At 37.4% G+C, this 18,516-nt stretch overlaps 2 protein-coding genes across 13 annotated transcripts in view; both read right to left on the reverse strand.

Annotated features, from left to right (window-relative positions):
- The window catches only part of IMPG2 (interphotoreceptor matrix proteoglycan 2), a 52,974-nt gene extending 50,607 nt beyond the window's left edge, over positions 1–2,367 (reverse strand). The window contains exons 1-2 of the mRNA XM_042810789.1: positions 2,328–2,367; positions 840–1,050 (exon numbers count right to left, since the gene is read on the reverse strand). Of these exons, the coding sequence (XP_042666723.1) occupies positions 840–912 (73 nt within the window). The 5' untranslated portion in view covers positions 913–1,050; positions 2,328–2,367. The remainder of the gene's footprint in view (positions 1–839; positions 1,051–2,327) is intronic.
- A 1,697-nt stretch (positions 2,368–4,064) lies between these two features.
- The window catches only part of SENP7 (SUMO specific peptidase 7), a 42,803-nt gene continuing 28,351 nt past the window's right edge, over positions 4,065–18,516 (reverse strand). For all 12 annotated transcript variants that reach the window (XM_042810142.1, XM_042810149.1, XM_042810148.1 and 9 more), the window contains 9 exons: positions 17,787–17,903; positions 17,165–17,284; positions 15,617–15,709; positions 14,625–14,815; positions 14,162–14,214; positions 13,825–13,862; positions 13,515–13,583; positions 10,306–10,456; positions 4,065–6,307 (listed from right to left, as the gene is read on the reverse strand). In XM_042810142.1, coding sequence (XP_042666076.1) covers positions 6,170–6,307; positions 10,306–10,456; positions 13,515–13,583; positions 13,825–13,862; positions 14,162–14,214; positions 14,625–14,815; positions 15,617–15,709; positions 17,165–17,284; positions 17,787–17,903 — 970 coding nt within the window. In that variant the 3' untranslated portion in view covers positions 4,065–6,169. The remainder of the gene's footprint in view (positions 6,308–10,305; positions 10,457–13,514; positions 13,584–13,824; positions 13,863–14,161; positions 14,215–14,624; positions 14,816–15,616; positions 15,710–17,164; positions 17,285–17,786; positions 17,904–18,516) is intronic.

An 18,516-nucleotide genomic window follows, 5' to 3' on the forward strand; every position in this document is an offset into this window, starting at 1 on the left:
AAAAAAAAAAAAAAAAAAAAAAAAAAAAAAAAAAAAAGTTTTCTCTGAGTTGTTCCACATCCCTCCAGAAAAAAACAAAACAAAACAAAAAACACCACCTTACAGCTAAGGAGAGAATGCATCTATTTGATTTTAGTCTGACTGTCATTCTCCAACCTTGACAGGCAGCTTATCTGAAATTAGTTAATTCAGTCTTTTTCTTTCACTGTTTCCCCAGAAAACAATTGAAGAAGAATCAAAATGAATAACTAGTTACTGAAAGAATAGTAACTGCTTTATGGCATTTTTTTCCCCACAGATTGTAAATTTATTCTGAAACTTTAAAGTCAATAGCATTTCTGACTTTGATGACTGAAGGATAAAGATCATGGCTATTTTAATGGTACACTAATAATAGCTCTAGAGCAGAAGGCCACCTGTAGATGATACATTGGAGGGAGAAGGGAACAAATAAGGTCACTAAGGCAAAACACCGATCTTTACCCAAACTGACACATTTTCATTGACCAAATAGAGGCCATATATTTTGTTATCTAATACAAATTTACTAAAGAAAAAAAGCATCATGTGGAAAAGCTTGCTGATCAGTGTTTGATGTCTTTTAAAGTTGGAAAACCTTTGCACCCCATGCCTACATTCTACTTTTAAAACAACAGTAAATCTTTCTCGTAAATCACTCCATATTTAAAACACTGGTATCACAACACAGATTTGACCAAATGTTTCTTTGTATTAGCCTCCTTCATTTTAATTAAGGCAGAGAGGCATTTTTTTTCTACATACCATTATAGGCAAAACCCAGAAAACAAGAATATAAAGAAGAAAGATATCTGCATTACCTGCTTGAAGGTCTCCTGTAATCACTTCTGAAACCAAGAGGCAGAGAGAGATTTTCCAAAGGAAAGCAAACATTTTATTCGTGTCCAAAAGCCAATACGCAAGAAAAAAAGAAAATCCTTTTCAGCAAAAGAGCCGTTGCCTTTAACGTATCCTTGAGCCAAGCAAGAGCATTGCCCTTCTTGAAAATGCCTTGACGTCACGCAAAGTTATCTTTGGAAGAAAAAACATCAGGTTAAAAAAGTCAAACAAGACATCCTGGAAATTATCTTTTCAAAGAGAGTATTCCACTCCAATGAAGAAACAAGGAAAGGTGACGAAGTAAACGCCTCAGAGCTGGCAGATGGACTGAGACAATTTTTTAATTTTAATCTGGCCAGCTAAGCTCTTTACTGGAGCTTGTCATACCATTAACAGACAGTCCAAACAAGGACACACCTTTCACACTTAATTAACCACGTATTTTCACAGGCTCTTCAATTTCTGTCTGTTTTTAAAAGTCATACTGACCACAGTATCAGTGCGAGCACACTACTCTCCAGTGGAAGGTCTCCATGAGCTTTGCCTTCTTCCTCTACTCATATATGTACCTAAGAACACACTGACTTGCTTGTAGCACTGATGAGCACAGAGATAAGAGTGAAACAGTCATTCTGTGGGTGTCATGCTGGTGACAGAGGCAACAAGGTCCTGCTGCTTGAGTCTGATCTAAAGCAGAAGGTCTGCTGCCATACTACTGCCCTTCACATCCCAGGATAAAACCTGGGCAAATGGCGATTCTTTCATCTCTGCTCAGACGTAATCTGAGATGAGCATTAAGAACAGATTTGTGCTGATAACTGGAGAAACGGTGGGTTAAGGAGAGCTGCGTAAAGGACAGAGAGTGCAGAAAAACAGCAGCACTCTTAGCTCCCCTCCTCTCCAGGGGTCAGCTCAGTGAAGAGACGTGTATGGAAGCCAGCCCGCAATGGCAGGCAGAGGTCAGACCACAAGAAAAATCGTCTTGGGGCTGCCTCATAGGTGGCACTGCTCAGGACTCGCTGCTCACTGGTTTGATCATCCCAGGTATTACAAACAGGACACTCACGGGAATCAAAGAAAACCACCCTTTATTCATTCTGTCTTCTGACACGTATCAGACTCCAGTTGGTATTTTCAAAACAACAAACACTTCTCTTTTTTCCATTTTTTTTTTTTTTTTTTTCCCCCCACGAAACTGCTGAACTGCACTTTAAATTGAACCGCTGAGCTGTTCTGCCAGCCTCCCAGACACTTTGGATCTCTCAGGCCAGCACTCGTCATCTCAGCTGGCTCTGTCAATGTAACTACACAGCTGGCGGCAGCAAGTGAGCTGTGCAGCACTCTGAAGCTGCATCTTGAACAGCCTTGGGGAGCTGAGGCACACCTATTGAGCACCTCTAGGCAAAGAGAATGACTTCTGAGGCCAGTTTGGGTGCCTATACTACAATGCTAGATTCAGAAACACAGACCAGATTTTTTTTCATCCTCTGCAGACACAGGAGCTTTCACTGCCATGACTGCCTTCCTTCCATTAACCTGCAAAAATGCAGAGACAAGAAACAGCTTACAAAGCTACAAAGGCAAAGGTTCTCTCACCTCAAGAATGCACTATAACTTAGAGAAAATTCTCAGAATGCATGAGCGTAAGGATATGAAACCCAATAAAAAGCTTTCCTGAGAAGTTTTCTTATTTTCTGTATTATTATGCATTAAGCAAGGCCCGAGGCTCTTTGCCTTCCAATGTATCAGCCCAGGACAGCCTATCATTCTGCCACTTCTTCCATCATGTACTACTGTAAAGCACTTAGACCAGAAGCATCAGAGAGACTGATCAAATTAATCAGACACTTTATTATTTGCTCTGTCTATGATGTGTAATGTGAATATATTCCTCCTTTTCTGAACTGTTCCTCAGGTGACTACATCTTACCTTGTTCAACAGTAAAAGACGACCCTGGTGCCTATGCTTCATCTTTGAACAGTTTCCGATTCCAGTTAGAATGGACAGATTTATTGCCATTGGTCTTGGTTTTATTTAATCATTAATGGAAGAATTCTCTGTCCTTTCAAGATCTTCCATGTTTCATTCCACAATCCTCGCTTTTTAAAGCTAGAAACCTAAGAGACCTTTTTCTTCAGAAGAAATTGCAGAAAGTAATTTTGCATTTCCTTGTCACAGTCCAGAGAGCTATCACTTTGACTTTTGAGTCTTCGCTATTTTGTAAGGTATGGTAATTACTGAGTATTGCAACCTCATTTCAGGGTTACATCCTAGGATGTGTGTCCCAAAAAGAAGAGAGAGATCGCTGTGAAGCTGTGTCTGCCAGAGATCAATCACAGATGACCGCAGATAATTTTTAAAGCACACTCACTTTGTCATGGTTCATTCCTCTGGTGTTTGGTTTTAATTTTTTTTTCTTGGAGGATTTAACTCCTACAAGTTATTTATCTTGTTTCTTGTCAACAGTACTCTGCACCAATCTCCATGACTCAGATTTCCTTACGGAAGCCAGTTTCAAGTCCCACAGAGCCAGAACGTATCAGTTTCTTTCACGTTTAGCATGTCATAAGTACAATTCTATGCCTTGATACCAAATTGCAGAATGCAGGTTAAAGGGCCTTATAAAGATTGGTTTGCTTTGATGCAAAACACCACTCCACCATTTAAGTTAAACAGGGATTGATAAGGGAAATGGAGATGCAGAAGATACACAGAAAGATCCCTGAGCCAGTCTGATAACCCTATATAGAAGAATGCTACTATAAGTTATCTCTGGAGAGTTTATTTTATACACATATATACATATGTATATATATGTAAATAGGTAGATAGATAAAGGAACTTAATCCACAAACATTTCCTAGCATTCACCACGTGTTACATGCATATGGCTGGAACAGGGTGGACTGCAGCTGCCTGACTCAGGAATTTTCCAGGCTGGTCACTCAGGTTGTCAACACTATTAAGCCTAACTAGAGAAAGCTGTAAGGTTGCTGATTCAAAAAGTAGTCTTCCTTGCCCCAAGAAGCTACAATTTAACTGCATGTGTTTTTAAAGACTGAAGAACAACAATTAATTGCTTTGACCAAAAATTGAGTTAGAAGAGACATACTGAGGACATACCTTAAATGCTGTAAGATGGATTATCTCGTATTTAGCTCGCTGGTTCTTTGTGGCAGAAGCAAAAAGAATGATGACAATCACGTTTGGTAACTTCTGGAGGTTTTTATTATCAAATGTATCGGCATCCCCATAGCACATTGTTAACATTAGCCTACAAAGTCAATCCTTTGCTGTTATAAAACCAATTTAGAAAAGTTTATACATATCTTTTACTTTTAAATATCTACGTATAAACCAGTTAATCTAAAAGAGAATAAATATTGTTTTATGATATAAACCAATTTTAATGTAAGAAAAAGTCTGAAGTATTCTTAATAAAGGAACACTGAAAATATTTCATCCATTAAAAAGGTGTGGAGAAAAAGCACACATTCCTGCATTTTATAATTTATCTCTTACAATAAATACAAAGATTATCCCTGGGAGTGAGAAATGGTGGTGATGAGGTTTGTGGGATAAAAGTCATACAAATTTCTGTGACGAGAGTGACAGACATTGGTGGGAGTCGCGATAAACTACTGAGCTGAACTAGAAATGAAAAAAAAACAAAAAATCAAGGCAAGTGCACTAGGCTGCCCACAGTTACACAAAAAGTAACTGCACTCAGCAAATTATGTTCTGAAATTGTTTCTGCTCTTCAGAAAGAATGCTTCCTAGTTTGAGAAACAACAGTTTTTTGTCAGGTTTTCTGGATGACTGCGTAGAACCTGCAGTAATGACTGGATTTTCCAAATGCGAGGTGTCAGAGTTGCCTTGAAGAAAGGGGCCCTGAGAATTCTGCCACACTACAAATTTGTCCACATCTTTGGGATGCCCTCAATTTTCACTTGGATTTTTTAACCTACCTCCTTTGAGACCTCTGGCTTTGCAGATATACTTACTATACAAATGGCTTTGGTGGTTATCTGCAACACGGTTCTTCTGGGAGTACTGTGACATTTAAGTAACTTACTGTGGGTAATAGGAGAAAGCCACCATCAAAACTCAAAACAGCCACCACCTATCGTGTAATAACCACAGGAAAAAGTGTGTGCATACCAAAACGTTATTAAAGTTTTCCACGACAACAGTCTGAGAAAAACTAAATAAATATACATACAGACCATGATAAACTTGCGCGAGTTTATCAAATCAAGTCCTGAGTTCAAACACTCAAATATTTGGGCGCCTTTACTCAATTCTCCCAAGAAAAGTATAAATTCTGTATGTCTTACATAGAAGCAACATGTCTTAAAGACATATTGCATAGAGCCACATCCTTTCTAAATGAAAACATGCGTATTTCTCAAATACCTCAATCTTATTGAGCCACAACCTACTTGCTTTTCTAATGCAAATGGTGCCTTTAAGACTCACAGGAGTAACTCCCAAAAATAAACTAATTAGGAGAAAAATCTATTGCCTACATATACTGTACCAGCATGTATTTTGAGAGCAAGATTTCTAAAATCTGACAAGAAAAGAGTTATCATAAAGGACATTCAGAAGAGCCCACTTCTGACTTCAAAAGATTTCAAGATTCACTGTCAAGCAAATAAATTTTTATGATGGAAATGTAGGGAGGAAAAAAATTAAAACCCAGAAGTGTCAAATCCCAGCAGAATATTCTGATAAATGCAAACTATTTCTGTATATTGTCAGAAACAAAACAGAACAACAGCAACAAAAAAATCTCTAAAGAGAATCAATATTATATCCTTAAATTAAAACAATACATAGTATTCATTCTATCTGTATGAACTGCAGAGTAGAAAGAGACACAGTAACAGGTCAAAAATCCATCTTTGGACCTGACTCCTATGTGCTCATCCAACTCTGTAAAGTTTATATAGAATTGTAAAGAACAGGCTCCAAAAGATCAAAATATTTTTACATCTTTGTTGCACATACCTGTACACATTTTCATATTCCAAGTTAAAAAAATCAATTAGCAAGTCATGTGTATTAGCTGTAACTTACATATTTACACTTATCTACAACCCTCCCCCCTCCAATGGCATTCTATCATCAATGAACCCTAAGTAAAATAATTGCTTACATAAATACATAATGAACAAACAAAAAAAAAAAAATTTTTTTTTCTTTCTCGCAAGTGAGGCAGAGCCAAAATGCTGCGAAGCAGAGTTCCAGGTACTTTATACCTATATGGATAGACAGATCTTTGCCAGTTCTGGTAGATAGGATTTACTAGCTTCTGCTGCCTCTGAGCTGTTGAAAGTGCAATTGCAAGATCAGGTCTTGGATTTCTTCTCTTTTGCTTCTAATCAGCTGACGAGGAAACCACTTCTCCAGATGCACTGGCTGTTCAAAGTCAACTATGGGATTCTGGTAAAAAGAGAAAGAAATAAAAACAAGAAGATTTGCAGCACAAATTTCCCATTACAACCTTCAAAAAGAATTCCAAAACCTTCCATACTGCTGAGACCTAGCATACATAAATAAGTTATCAAGAGATATAGTTGTCAAGATATAAGTTAAATTCTAGTTCCTCCACTATAATTACAGTCATACATAACATGAGCTACTAAACAAAAAACAGATTATCACTACTTCCTCTTAAAGATACTTTAATATAAGCTCATATTCAATGCTGATTCTACATACTCTCAATGCAGTTAGACATGCTCTTGATATTTAACAGGAAGCAGGTGCACTTCAGTCAAAAAACACACACGTAGGATCACACTATGTGGAATGATACTGCAGTCAAGCAAGCAAATCTTAGGCAAATTTTTTATTGTCATGAGCTGGCCTGTCTGACAGAAGAAAACAAAGAAACAAGAGTACTGCCAGCAATTCTAGTAGGACACAGAGATGGGAGAATTTGGACCAAAAGAGGAAGGCAAATTCAGAGATATTGCTGAGATATTGCTAGCTCTGGCAACAAGATCACAACACTACCTATTAACTGCCAAAGTTTTTTTTCTTCCTCCCCTCATCGTTCTTTTGCCATGCCTATTTTTCACCTTCCCCTTCCTGTGAATAAAGAGTTGTGGTAAATTCAAAAAAGCAAAGTGAGAATGGCCTGTGAGTCCTGGTATGTTTAGCACAAACAAAAAAATACCTCACCCTGACCTTGCTTCCATATTGTTAGAGAATGTGCAATTCAGAACACTGGTAAAAAAAAGAAAAATAAATAAATTCATCTTCTACCTACCTATCACAAAATCACTGAATGGATGAGGCTGGAAGGGACTTCTGGAGGTCACCTAGTCCAAACTCCCTACTTAAGGAAGACCAAATAGAGCAGACAGCCCCACATTAGATCTTTCACTCTAACCTGATGAGACATGGATATGATAGATGGAATATTTGGTGAATAAAGAATTGGCTGAGTAGCTGCATTCAAAGAGTTGTGGTCAACAGCTCACTGTCCAAGTGGAGACAAGCAATAAGTGGTGTTCTTCAAGAGTTGGTACTGGGACTGATATTATTTAACATTTTTGTCAGTGATGTGGACAGTGGGATTTAGTGCACCCTCAGGAATTTTGCAGATGACACCAAGCTGAGAAGTGCCGTGGGATGTTGGAGGGACAATGCCATCAAGAGGGACTCCAACAGACTCAAGAGGTGGGTCCATGCAAACAAATTGTCATTCAACTAGGTTAGGTGCAAGGTCATTCACATGATTGCACACTGGGCGATGAGTGGACAGAGGGCAGCCTTTTGTTGAACTTAAGAGTACTAGGGGATGAAAAGCTTGACATGAACTGATAAAGGGAAGTTGCAGCTCAGAAAACCAACCATACCCTGGATTGCAAAAGAAAGCTAGCTAGCAGATCAGGAGGCGATTCTCTCCCTCTACTCAGCTCTCATGAGATCCCACCTGAAGAACTGTGCTCAGTCCTGGGCCCACAACTTAAGAAAGGCACAGAGCTGCTAGAGCAGGTCATGAGGAAGATCAAGAAGATGATATTTAGAAGTATGTACTGAACATGTAAGAGAGATTCCCTAAGCTTTGTGCATTGTCTCTTAAGGATCCTACTTCCATCTCTTTGCAGAACCTGCTGCCTGCACAGTGACATTCAAAGGCCAAAGGAAAAGCTGAACAAAGTTTGAAAGGCAACAAGAAGTGAGGACCTGCACAGAAAACATGTCTTTGCACCATCAGTAGGTCAGAAAAGCATAAGCTACATAGGATCCAAAGATATCCTTACAGCTGCAGACATTGAATGTGTTAATAAATGCAATATTAAACCACAAGGTTAGAAATGCCTGCCTAAGAAACCCAGAGAAATCATCTGTGTTCCAGACACAAAGACCTCCTGACACAACACAAAGAACAGATTTTATGTTCTCTTCCTCAAATACCTTAGACAACGTTAGACACTAAGCAACACAGGTTTTCTGCCTGGGCATTTCTCTCAGAAATAGCAGTTTATGGTTTGAGGTGATTTTGGGGATGTGAGAATCCTTCTTTGTTTTTTGGTTCAAAGCTTGCTTCCTGAGGTATTTCTTGTGACAAGACTCTGAGTGATTTGTTGAGGAGGCAACTAATGGGTGCTAACTGTGTGACAATCGATATCGCTTTGGGAACATTTGCAAGCCCCTTCCTCCAGAGCTGCTTGCTCTGTAGAAGAGCAGATGAGAGTGCTCAGGAGTGTTCAGTGGCGGAAGATCTGGCCTGCGACTAAACAGCTCCAGCTAGGTATGGGAAAATTGGGGAACGATACCATCATGTTCTGTGAGAAACAGGATGCAGATGAGCATCCCTGCTCCCTCTTATCTGCTGGCAAGGCGCAGAAGATGGGAACAAAGGAGCTTCTGCTGAGATCCCAGAGCCAGAAGCTGCCACTCAAAGGAGAGCTGACTCAACCACTTTGGATTTGAGCTGTCACTCCAAAGACAGCTGACTCGACCATTCTGAAACTATTGAAAAGGGGCCATCATTGCCTTGGTCGTCGTCGCCGTCAATAGAACAACAATGCCCGACGACCCACCACTACAGAGGATCAAAGACGGAACTACTAACGCTGGATCCATGGTGATGACTATCTCCCTCTTGCTGCCTATAAAGACTTCTTGCTTCTTCTTTTCTATCTTTTCTATCGCCCTCCTTCCCTTCCCCATTACCCTAATCATAATAGTGTCCGTCCTCCCCTTCCCCATTTCCCTGATTAAGATTTGTAATAAACTGGTCGGACCAACATTTGAACCGTTGCTTCTTAATCTCACGCCAGGTATATAGATAATAAAAGAACCTCCTCTCCCTCCTTGGAATGAGGTGTTGTATGTTGTATCACCTATGTAGTTTGTAAACTCCTCTACTGATGGGGAAGTCAAGTACATCAGGGCGCAGCCTGAGAAATCTTTTGTAATGATTATATTATATATTTGATTCCTTGCCCCCTTCCCTCCTTTACCTTTATGCTTACTATCCTTTTCTCACCATCGTGGATCATCTGTGTCCCATTTTAAAGCAACCTTTGAGTCACGGGGTGGTGTAAGATATTACTCTGTTAACGTCTGTGTCTCAAAGCTTGCTGGGGACACAGCTGGACTTGTTCAAGTCCCGAGCAAGGACTGTGAAATCCTTTGTCTGAAGGACACACATGAACAAGTCCAGGCAAGTCCTAGGCAAAGGCTGTGAGATCCTTTGTCTGGGAGACGCAGATGGAGGAGGCCAGGGGCAACGAGAGTGAGATGAGCTGCAGCTAAATAGCTGTGAAGAGCTCCTTTGTGTGGACTTATCTCAGAATGATGGCCATCTCAGGGGGTACTCAATGACTCCTGCTGAAGGCCCATTCTTGTCACGTAGGCAGGAGAACAAGGAGGATAAAAAAGGAACTGAAAACCATGAGGATAGGATTTCTGACAACAGATTCCTCACGAAGAAGAACAGAGGTTTCTGGCAGCAGATCCCTCCTGAAGAAGAAGAAGGATTCCTGATGATCAGATTCCTCGTGAGTGACTCCTGCATGCTGTCGAACTCTCCTGTGCCTGCTGCCTGAGCACTGCTGCAGCTTCAAGGATTGGCTCCTCGACTTCTTCGTCTACCTGCCTGCTGCCCAAGGCCGGCCTCGCTGCTCCTCCTCGTCCCTCTGCTGCGTCTGCCTGGGACCTTCAAACGCCATGCAACGGGACTGCTGCTGGATCCTGCTGGTGACTCTCCCTGCTTTACACAACTCCTGCTTTTTTTCCATCTTTTCTATTGCCCTCCTTCCCTTCCCTGTCTCCCTGATTAGGTCTTAGTAATAAACTGGATGCAACAACATATGAACCGTTGTTTCTTAATCTCACGCCGGGTATATAGATATTAAAAGAACCTCATCTCCCTCCTACAAATTGGAGAGAGACAGGGGATTTGGAAAAGCTTTTAGTACCTGGAAGAAGCTTTCCACATATTGTAGCAAATACACCCCACAGTCGCTACTGTTATCTTGCTTAGGCACTCTTGGATAAAAGTCAACCATCGTTGATTTACTGAATTCACGATGTGTTTTTCGTTTAGCTTCCCATTCTACTTCAAGATACCTATAAAAGAAAGCAAATAGATTAATATTCGAGAAATAAACCGAATATCTCTCAAGCTCAATGCGTTTTTAGATGCTTCTCAATATTGTTCTGTAGCTGGACAAAATGTTAAGATAGCCTTAGCCAATTTATTTCACAGAATCTGTAAAATAAGTTCATACAAATAACAAAATTCCCACTATCCAATTTTCTACCTTACACAGATTCAGTTCCATCATATAATATACCATAAGCAAAGTAAAAAAGATGCTTTGTGAAATTATTTAAAAATAATAATCATTATCATCATCTGCATTGAGTTTATTCAAGATATTAGGATATTAGGTCATTTTTAAATCTGAGCTCCAGGAGGAATTCAAGTGATATTTCCCAGATTTTATTGTGTTCATCCAAAAAAGCCAACAGTGCTTTTCTACCTTAAAAAAATTAGAATTTGTAAAATTTAGAAAGCTACTAAAGTTTAAAGTTCACTTTTTGAACTTCAGCTGTAATTACACCATTATAACCCTTGCAGCCCATTAGGGTATAAAGCATTGGAAAACCTGTTAAAAAACTTAAAGGATCATTTCTTTAATGATTACGACTTACTTGTTACCAGTTTTTTTATTGTTCTCTTGCTTCAGTAGCAACTCACTGATTTCACTTTCTGAACTGACTACTGATTTTGAACGTGGGATTGAAGGCACAAGTATCTGACAAGGTCAGATTCAGATCTTTAAGCAAGGTCAGGTTACATAGGAAAATTACAAAGCTGCAGTTTGCATTTGCAGGAAGAAAACATGAAAGGCTAAAGTTCAACTAGAGTTAAATTTGGCCAATAATGTTTCAGATAACAAAAATAATCCTTTCAATGGTATGCTAATAGCAAGAAAAATACTAAGGAAAATATTGGAATGTTACTGGCTAGGCATTTGACAAATAGAGATAATGAAAAAGGCAGAGGCATTGAATATTTTGATAGCCTTGGTCTTTAATAATTACAGGCTTTTCGTTGCCCAGTCCTGTAAGCTGGGGGAGCAGTGACTATTTGCTGATATTAAAACTGTAATGAACCATGACTCCTCTCAACTATCTATCAAAGATCTTGGCAGTCTGGAGAGGTCTCTTCTGACTGGAAACTAGCCAATATTGTTCCAGTTTACAAGAAGGGTAAAAGAGAAGACACTTGAAATCACAAACCCATTAGTTTAACTTCAGTAACTGAAAAAATTATTGAAGAGATTATCCTGTGTGTCACCAAAAGGCATTCAAAAATAACAAGTCATCAAGTCCCATCAACACAGATGGGACACAAAAAAATTCCCTCTCACTAATTTGATATCGTTTTATGACAAGATCACACAGTCATGGAACAAAGGAAAGGTAATAGATGGATTTTTTCTGGATTTTACTAAGGCTATGCCTTTCTGTTGACTTCAGTTATGGTTGCAAACACTGAACATTTCTGGAAAATAAATGTCTGACTTCAGGGAGTAAAAAAAAAAAAAAAAACTACACACACTAAGTCAGACCTCAGTTTGATTTCCACAAGGCCTTGTAATTCTGACAATAAAAATACATATAAAACACTCAAAACAAATTTTGAAAAAAAATGGCACCTGTGAATAGTAACCAAACATAAAACAGAATTCAAAGACAGAGCATTCAGTGCATTCGTAAGTACTAGAAAAGGACTTATGACTGTAGGCTTTAATTTATTTGGATTTGAACACTACTCAAAGCATAGTGAAAATGAACTTAGGGAAAAATAAACTAAGACAAGGAGTTTTAGGTTAGATACTAGGAGGAAGTTTTTCACACAGAGGTGGTGACGCACTGAACAGGTTGCCCAAGGAGGCTGTGGATGCCCCATCCCTGGAGGCATTCAAGGCCAGGCTGGATGTGGCTCTGGGCAGCCTGGTCTGCTGGTTGGCGACCCTGCACATAGCAGGGGGGTTGAAACCAGATGATCATTGTGGTCCTTTTCAACCCAGGCCATTCTACCATTCTATGAAAGAATAAGTTACGGAACCTTTGTATCAGTTTTCTTTAAATTTCTGCTTTCATTGTGTAACTGCAAATTGAAGTTATGACTGTCTGCTTTCCCAACTTCACATCTCAGTAAATCATTTTTTTTTTTTCTTTTTGTGACACCTCTGTGACTGAACACCAAGAAATCTCACTCTCTGGAATTTTATCTCTGGGAGTAGCTCAAAGCATAAATCTCTACATCAATATATATTAAACAGAGATTTAAAAATTAAAAATGCTATTTCATTCTTCTTCCCAAAAAAACATGGTCGCTCTCTAGGGAATCGATACTGTCAAAAAATTAACTGATTTCCATTTACTCCCACTGCAGTTTTATGAAGGATTTATCTTTTTTTGTGTAGTACCTGGTTTACAGATTTTTGCTTCTTTCAGTGAAGTGAATACAACAGAGTACAAAAAGATCAATTCTGTTTATCTTCAAAGAATGAATATTAGCAACTTTTAAAAAATGTTGTGATAGCTATTTAAGTCATTAGGAGTACATGAAAGAACTGCAAATTTCATGAACTCTTCCAATACTTGCATACCTTTCACATAAAAGACTGAATATATTTTTTACTCTCACTTTTCAAAATAGATAATACCACCCTGATATTAGTATCCTGACACATGATGCTTGTAGACAGCGTCAGTGTAGTTTGTATTTTTTTTGTACATACTTAGCTGTGGATTTAAGACAGGAATCCTGAAAGCTCCATTAAAAAAAATGAAGGTCAGTCCACTGGAAAATGTATCATTTAAACTTTGAAATGTTCATTTAAAATACCTTACTAGTATTACTTATTTTGAACTTTAGAAGGAAGTCAATTCACCATCCAGTTCCCAATTTTCATATTACATTTAGGCTGCAAAACAAAGACATGCTTCTCGCACAAACCTCTATATTGCTGTTACAATAATGGTTGTGGCTGCTTATGAGTAATCCTTTTGCAACAGAGAGGTACATCTTCATAGAGAAAAGTATTTTAAGCATAGAAATATAACCAGCAGCATCTCTTTCTAATAAATGGAAACTATTGTCACTTACTCTCTCAAAACCTGAACTGTCTTCTGCACAGAACCAGCCTTCAAAGAATCTAAGATCAGTATACAGGGCCTGCAAACAACAACAAAGTCATTTCATTACCAACACTACCAAAGCAATTTTTTTTTTTTTTTTTTTTTTAAATATAGCTTAACAAGAGCATCATTAACCAAACAAATGTGCAAGAAAACAGACAAGTCCCTACAGCTGTAGGTGTATAACAACAAATAGCTGAATCAATCATCATGGAATTTTTTTTATAAGATCTTTAATGATACAACATTAACACAAAAATAGAAACATAGAAACATACCTTTTACAAATTTGCCTCTTGGAATTATTTAGGGAGATCTGGAGAAGAGAAAATAAAATTAACCTTACAAAAAGTACAAGTATGAAAACAAAAGTCTTTACAGATTAAAAGCCAGAGCCTTCCCTTTCAGAAACAGAGAACTATATGAAATCTTTCAAAATGTGAAACAATAGCATAAGGAATGTAAACAGGCAGAGGAGGACTTCAGACTAATTCAAAGTGCCTTGTATAGGATGCAGACCACATAAATAATGACAGCTGCTGCAAAAAGATGACAAAATCATTTGTACAGAAATAAAGTAATACATTTCATCTTTCAGTACAGCAAGGCACTTACTTTAGAAATACCTGAATCCAGGACTGAGGCAGAATCAGCAGACTCGTTGCCACCTAGTACAAAAGAACAAATGTAGTAAGTATTAAAAAAAAAAAAAGATTCCTTAAAATGAAACAAACATTTTCATTTTCAAATTAATGATTACGAGCACTCAAAAATAAATTTTGCTTCCCTTCTAAATAGTCAAATAGCAGATTTAGAGGGCTTCCCACCCTGATAATATTCTTAATGAAATCCAAGAAATTTCACTCATGATGGGAAATAAGTCACTGCTTTACCTCTCTTCCACTATTTTCCAGAGTTGCAAGAAAAAAAGAATGCAGCGTAGCCCTTGCTATGCATACTAATACAAAAACATACTACAACTTAAGAAATAGCTTTTCAGACATTATTTCTCTCCTTCGAGGATTAATAAACTATCAGAATTGTACATGAACTGATAATTTTCTTTTAGGTTACCTACCTTTGGAGGAAAAAAATCTGTTTGCATCCATTTCTTCTTCAGGATAGGGCAACACTGAACCAGTTACAGAGTCCTCACTCTTGTTCTCTGACTGAAGTGGAGATAGATTAAATGAATTCTGATGAGGACAGTCTTCATACACAGTTTCTTCTAACCAAGGAAAACAGATAACTGCAATGTACCAATGAGACCTGCCCAACAGTGAGGAGAAAGGGAGGAAAAATGTCAAAATTCTGTAACATTTGGTTCTGAAAAGGATACAAGAAGCTTTTATAACATTGAGAGCTTGTGGACAACTAATCTATTACACATAACTGCTGTTGCAATGTTCTTTCATGGCATCACTCTGACTCACTTTTTTCTTTACGTTATGGCATAACTGCAGAAATAAGTATAAATTCCTTCCACAGCAATTTATAGCTCTCTCTTACCACCCACCCCACTGTATAGTAATAAAATAATTGGTGACAGTGATCCCAGCTTTGAATACAGTTGCAAGTTAAACATGGCTCTGCCTTTATGTCTTCCTGTAGGAATTCAATGGTAGCTCTCAATTACTATTCAGCTTTCCTGGAGTTTCCACGTGCAGGTCAGTTATTCAGCCAGGCCCAGTCCCAGTGCTACTTCTGCCACTCTCCTTTTACCATTAACCCCGTGAGTTGCTGAGACTCTTTATAGAAACATTACTTGCACAAGAATCATCATAACGATATGAAATTTATTTTGAAATACATAAAAGCAATTTTCAGAAAAACCAAGAACAAAGATGTAAAGTTTACTCACAACAGCACTAATTAATAGGAAAATTAACCTCTGAAGAGACTTCAAAATTCCTCATTTCATACCTCACTGCTATTTCAAAATCTAATGTGTTCATTTCCAATCACCCAAGCCAGCAGCCATATGGCCTCCAGCCATAAATCTTTAAAATCAACATTCAAATACTAAAATCTTTAAATATCAAAAAAGGTGTCTGAAACACACAGACTTACTCCTCATTCACAGGCACGAAGATATAATCTTTACTGAAGATGTTTATGTGACGAGTCCATGTTCTTACTCTCTTGTGTCTTCTTTGTGCCACTCTGAAAACCAAATGACAATTACTATTAAGATTTGTCCACTAAGAGTAATGTATACAGATTTAGTATTCCTACATATTCCTAATGCCTCAACAGGTTTTTCATTTGCTCTTGACATATCTTTCTTTTGGAAGAAAAAAAAAAAAAAAAACCACTAGTAAAACATTATGCCCAAGTAAATAACAAACCATTTCTGAACCATCTTAAACTTTCTGGTAAACTATCCATTGATTTGAAAGACCTGCTACAAGTATTTACCTACTAATTATTTACTACACCAAATGCAAAGATTGCATCTGTTATTGTAAAAGCAGATCTACAGAAGTTCACAACATCCACGAGTTCAACTTCACACTGTTTCTTTTGAGGACCTATTGAAATAGTCTTCATTTCAGAAGCATAAACATAAAAATGCCTTTTCTAGGGTATCCCTGCAAACTGATAGCAAAGTCAGAACCACAGCACAAATTCCCTGCAGTCCTGAGCTTTAATGGTTGGATCACATTTCATTTCTATGCCTACAGACATAAAGCATGGTAAAAGGATTCTAGGAAAATAAGAATAAAATGACAAGAAATGTCAGTTCAGATTTTCAGTTTCTTATTATCATTAAGTTAAAATGGAGACTAATGGTTCAAAAAGCTTTGTATCAATGTGAACTGAAAGCAAAATCCCATCACTATTTTAATTACATTCTATGTATATTAACTATGATTAAGAATCATAACTTCAATGTGGGAGGAAAGGGAAAGAAGGAGCAAGGAAGGGAAAACCAAGCTGCTGAGAAGCTCTGCAGAGGACAGTGAAGGCTTGCTGCTAACATCCTCTGCTATGTGATTGAGAAGTGCTGGAAATATAAAAGGGGAGGACATGTTTGCAACTTGGAAAAACACCTATACAAGCATTTAAGTTTTCTTAACATGGACAATTTTGTCTCTACTCCAAAACATTCAGGATCAGAAAGAAGATGTTTAAAAAAAAAAAAAAGACATTCCCTGCAGCACCATTTCTTGGATTTTTGAGACTTGTATGTGTAAACATGGTAAGATTTTTTTTTCAGTGAAACTTTGGACAGTAATTTATTATCAGTGTGCAACATGAAATATGTGGTAAATCTAAAAATATTTTTGGACATGCATCACTTAAAATGATGCATGCCTTTCAAAACTCTGAATCTATAATAAAAATAAATCAAAATCCATAAGTAACTGTATAAAGTGAAGAAGACGAAACTCCTAAAAACAGGGAAAGGTATTAACACTTTTATTCCTGTACTGTTTGAACAACATACAGATTTTAATATATTTCAACTGTGAATTACAACTTTACAATTTAACCACTAGTCATTTGAAGAACACTGATTAACATTCTACATGCTAATTTGAAGAAAATGTGCAAACTTCTCAATAATAACAAATAGTTTGCTTAAGTTCATTATGCCATCTAACAAGAACTTACGAAACTTTGGGATCTTCCTCAGAGAATTTTTCTGTCCTGGTCAGGCATTTATAGAAGAAGCTGCTAAAAATGTGTGTACGCTCAGCAAGATGTTTTGGTGCCTTCTCCAACAACAGGTATCTATCAAAGAAAAAAAGATGGCAACCAACATACTCCCTTTCTAGAAAGTATCTTTACTGATCAAGAGAATAACTATTATTTTAATGACTTTGCATATTCAGATTGTTTAATATCAGTTGTCTTCACAATTGTTTTTGTTTTTTGTTTGTTTGTTTGTTTTTTTATCTACTCTATTTTATATTGTTTACAGACTGAAAAGGCCAAACAGCTATTAAAAATGCAGATGCTTTTATCTCAGGTTTGTGCTCCAGTATTAATGTTGCTACCCTTATTTTTACAGCTATGTTTCTAGGACTTGCAACAAAGCCAGGCCTAATATAAGACTATACAGTGTTATACTTTATTTACAAAAATAATAGAACAGGTCAGTAGTATAAATTGCCAACTTGACTTGTACAAGTTAGACACATGAAAGTTGAGATGAACTTTCTACTGATACTCATTTAGTATGACATTACTGTTGATCATTTCACTGTAAACAATGACTTACTTGATTACTTACTTAAGATAGAAATCAATGATGACATCATTAAGAAACTCTCCATATTCTAAGCATTTTAGGTCCTCTCTTGTGACTCCAAGTCCTCCTTTTGCAGGTGGGGGTGGATAAACAATCAGACTAGAAAACACAAAACATGTCATAACAGTAAAGTACCACGTTTTACACAACACTTCTTTTGTATGGTCATTCTATATGAAAAATACTCTCTAGAAAACCTGGTGAAGTGCAAGTTCTCAGAATCTTTAACCACATCAAAAGTTCTTTAAGCCCAATAGTAAGAATATTTACAAGAGTGTTTATGTCCCGCACTGCACACTAGAATTTTGAGAAAACTTCTGAAAATGAAGTTTTTTACTTTTACCTTTTCCTCCATTTCTTTTTTCTTTTCATAAAAGTAATTGATAAATGGCTATACAAATTAGGAAAAATACTAGGGCATATACTCTCACAACAAGTTCTCAAGAAAAATTTATTCCAACTAATATTTGCCATGCTAAATATACGATACCTGCATTACACATCTGCATGTTCTCATTTTGTAATGTATTTCGTTAAGCTAGGTCCTGTAATAACTAGTGAAATGTATGACAAACTAGTTATACATAGATCAAATGGGACAGAACAGTGAAAGAAAACACTGTTTAAAGGAAAAAAAAAGAAAAAAGACACAGCTTAAATTACCATTCATTTTGCTGTAGTAAGAACATGGACACTGATAGAGGTCATGAGA

This window comes from Centrocercus urophasianus, unplaced genomic scaffold, assembly GCF_019232065.1.
Source record: "Centrocercus urophasianus isolate 14NV4802_14NV808 unplaced genomic scaffold, USGS_Curo_1.0 seq_12, whole genome shotgun sequence".
Classification (NCBI taxonomy): Eukaryota; Metazoa; Chordata; class Aves; order Galliformes; family Phasianidae; genus Centrocercus; species Centrocercus urophasianus.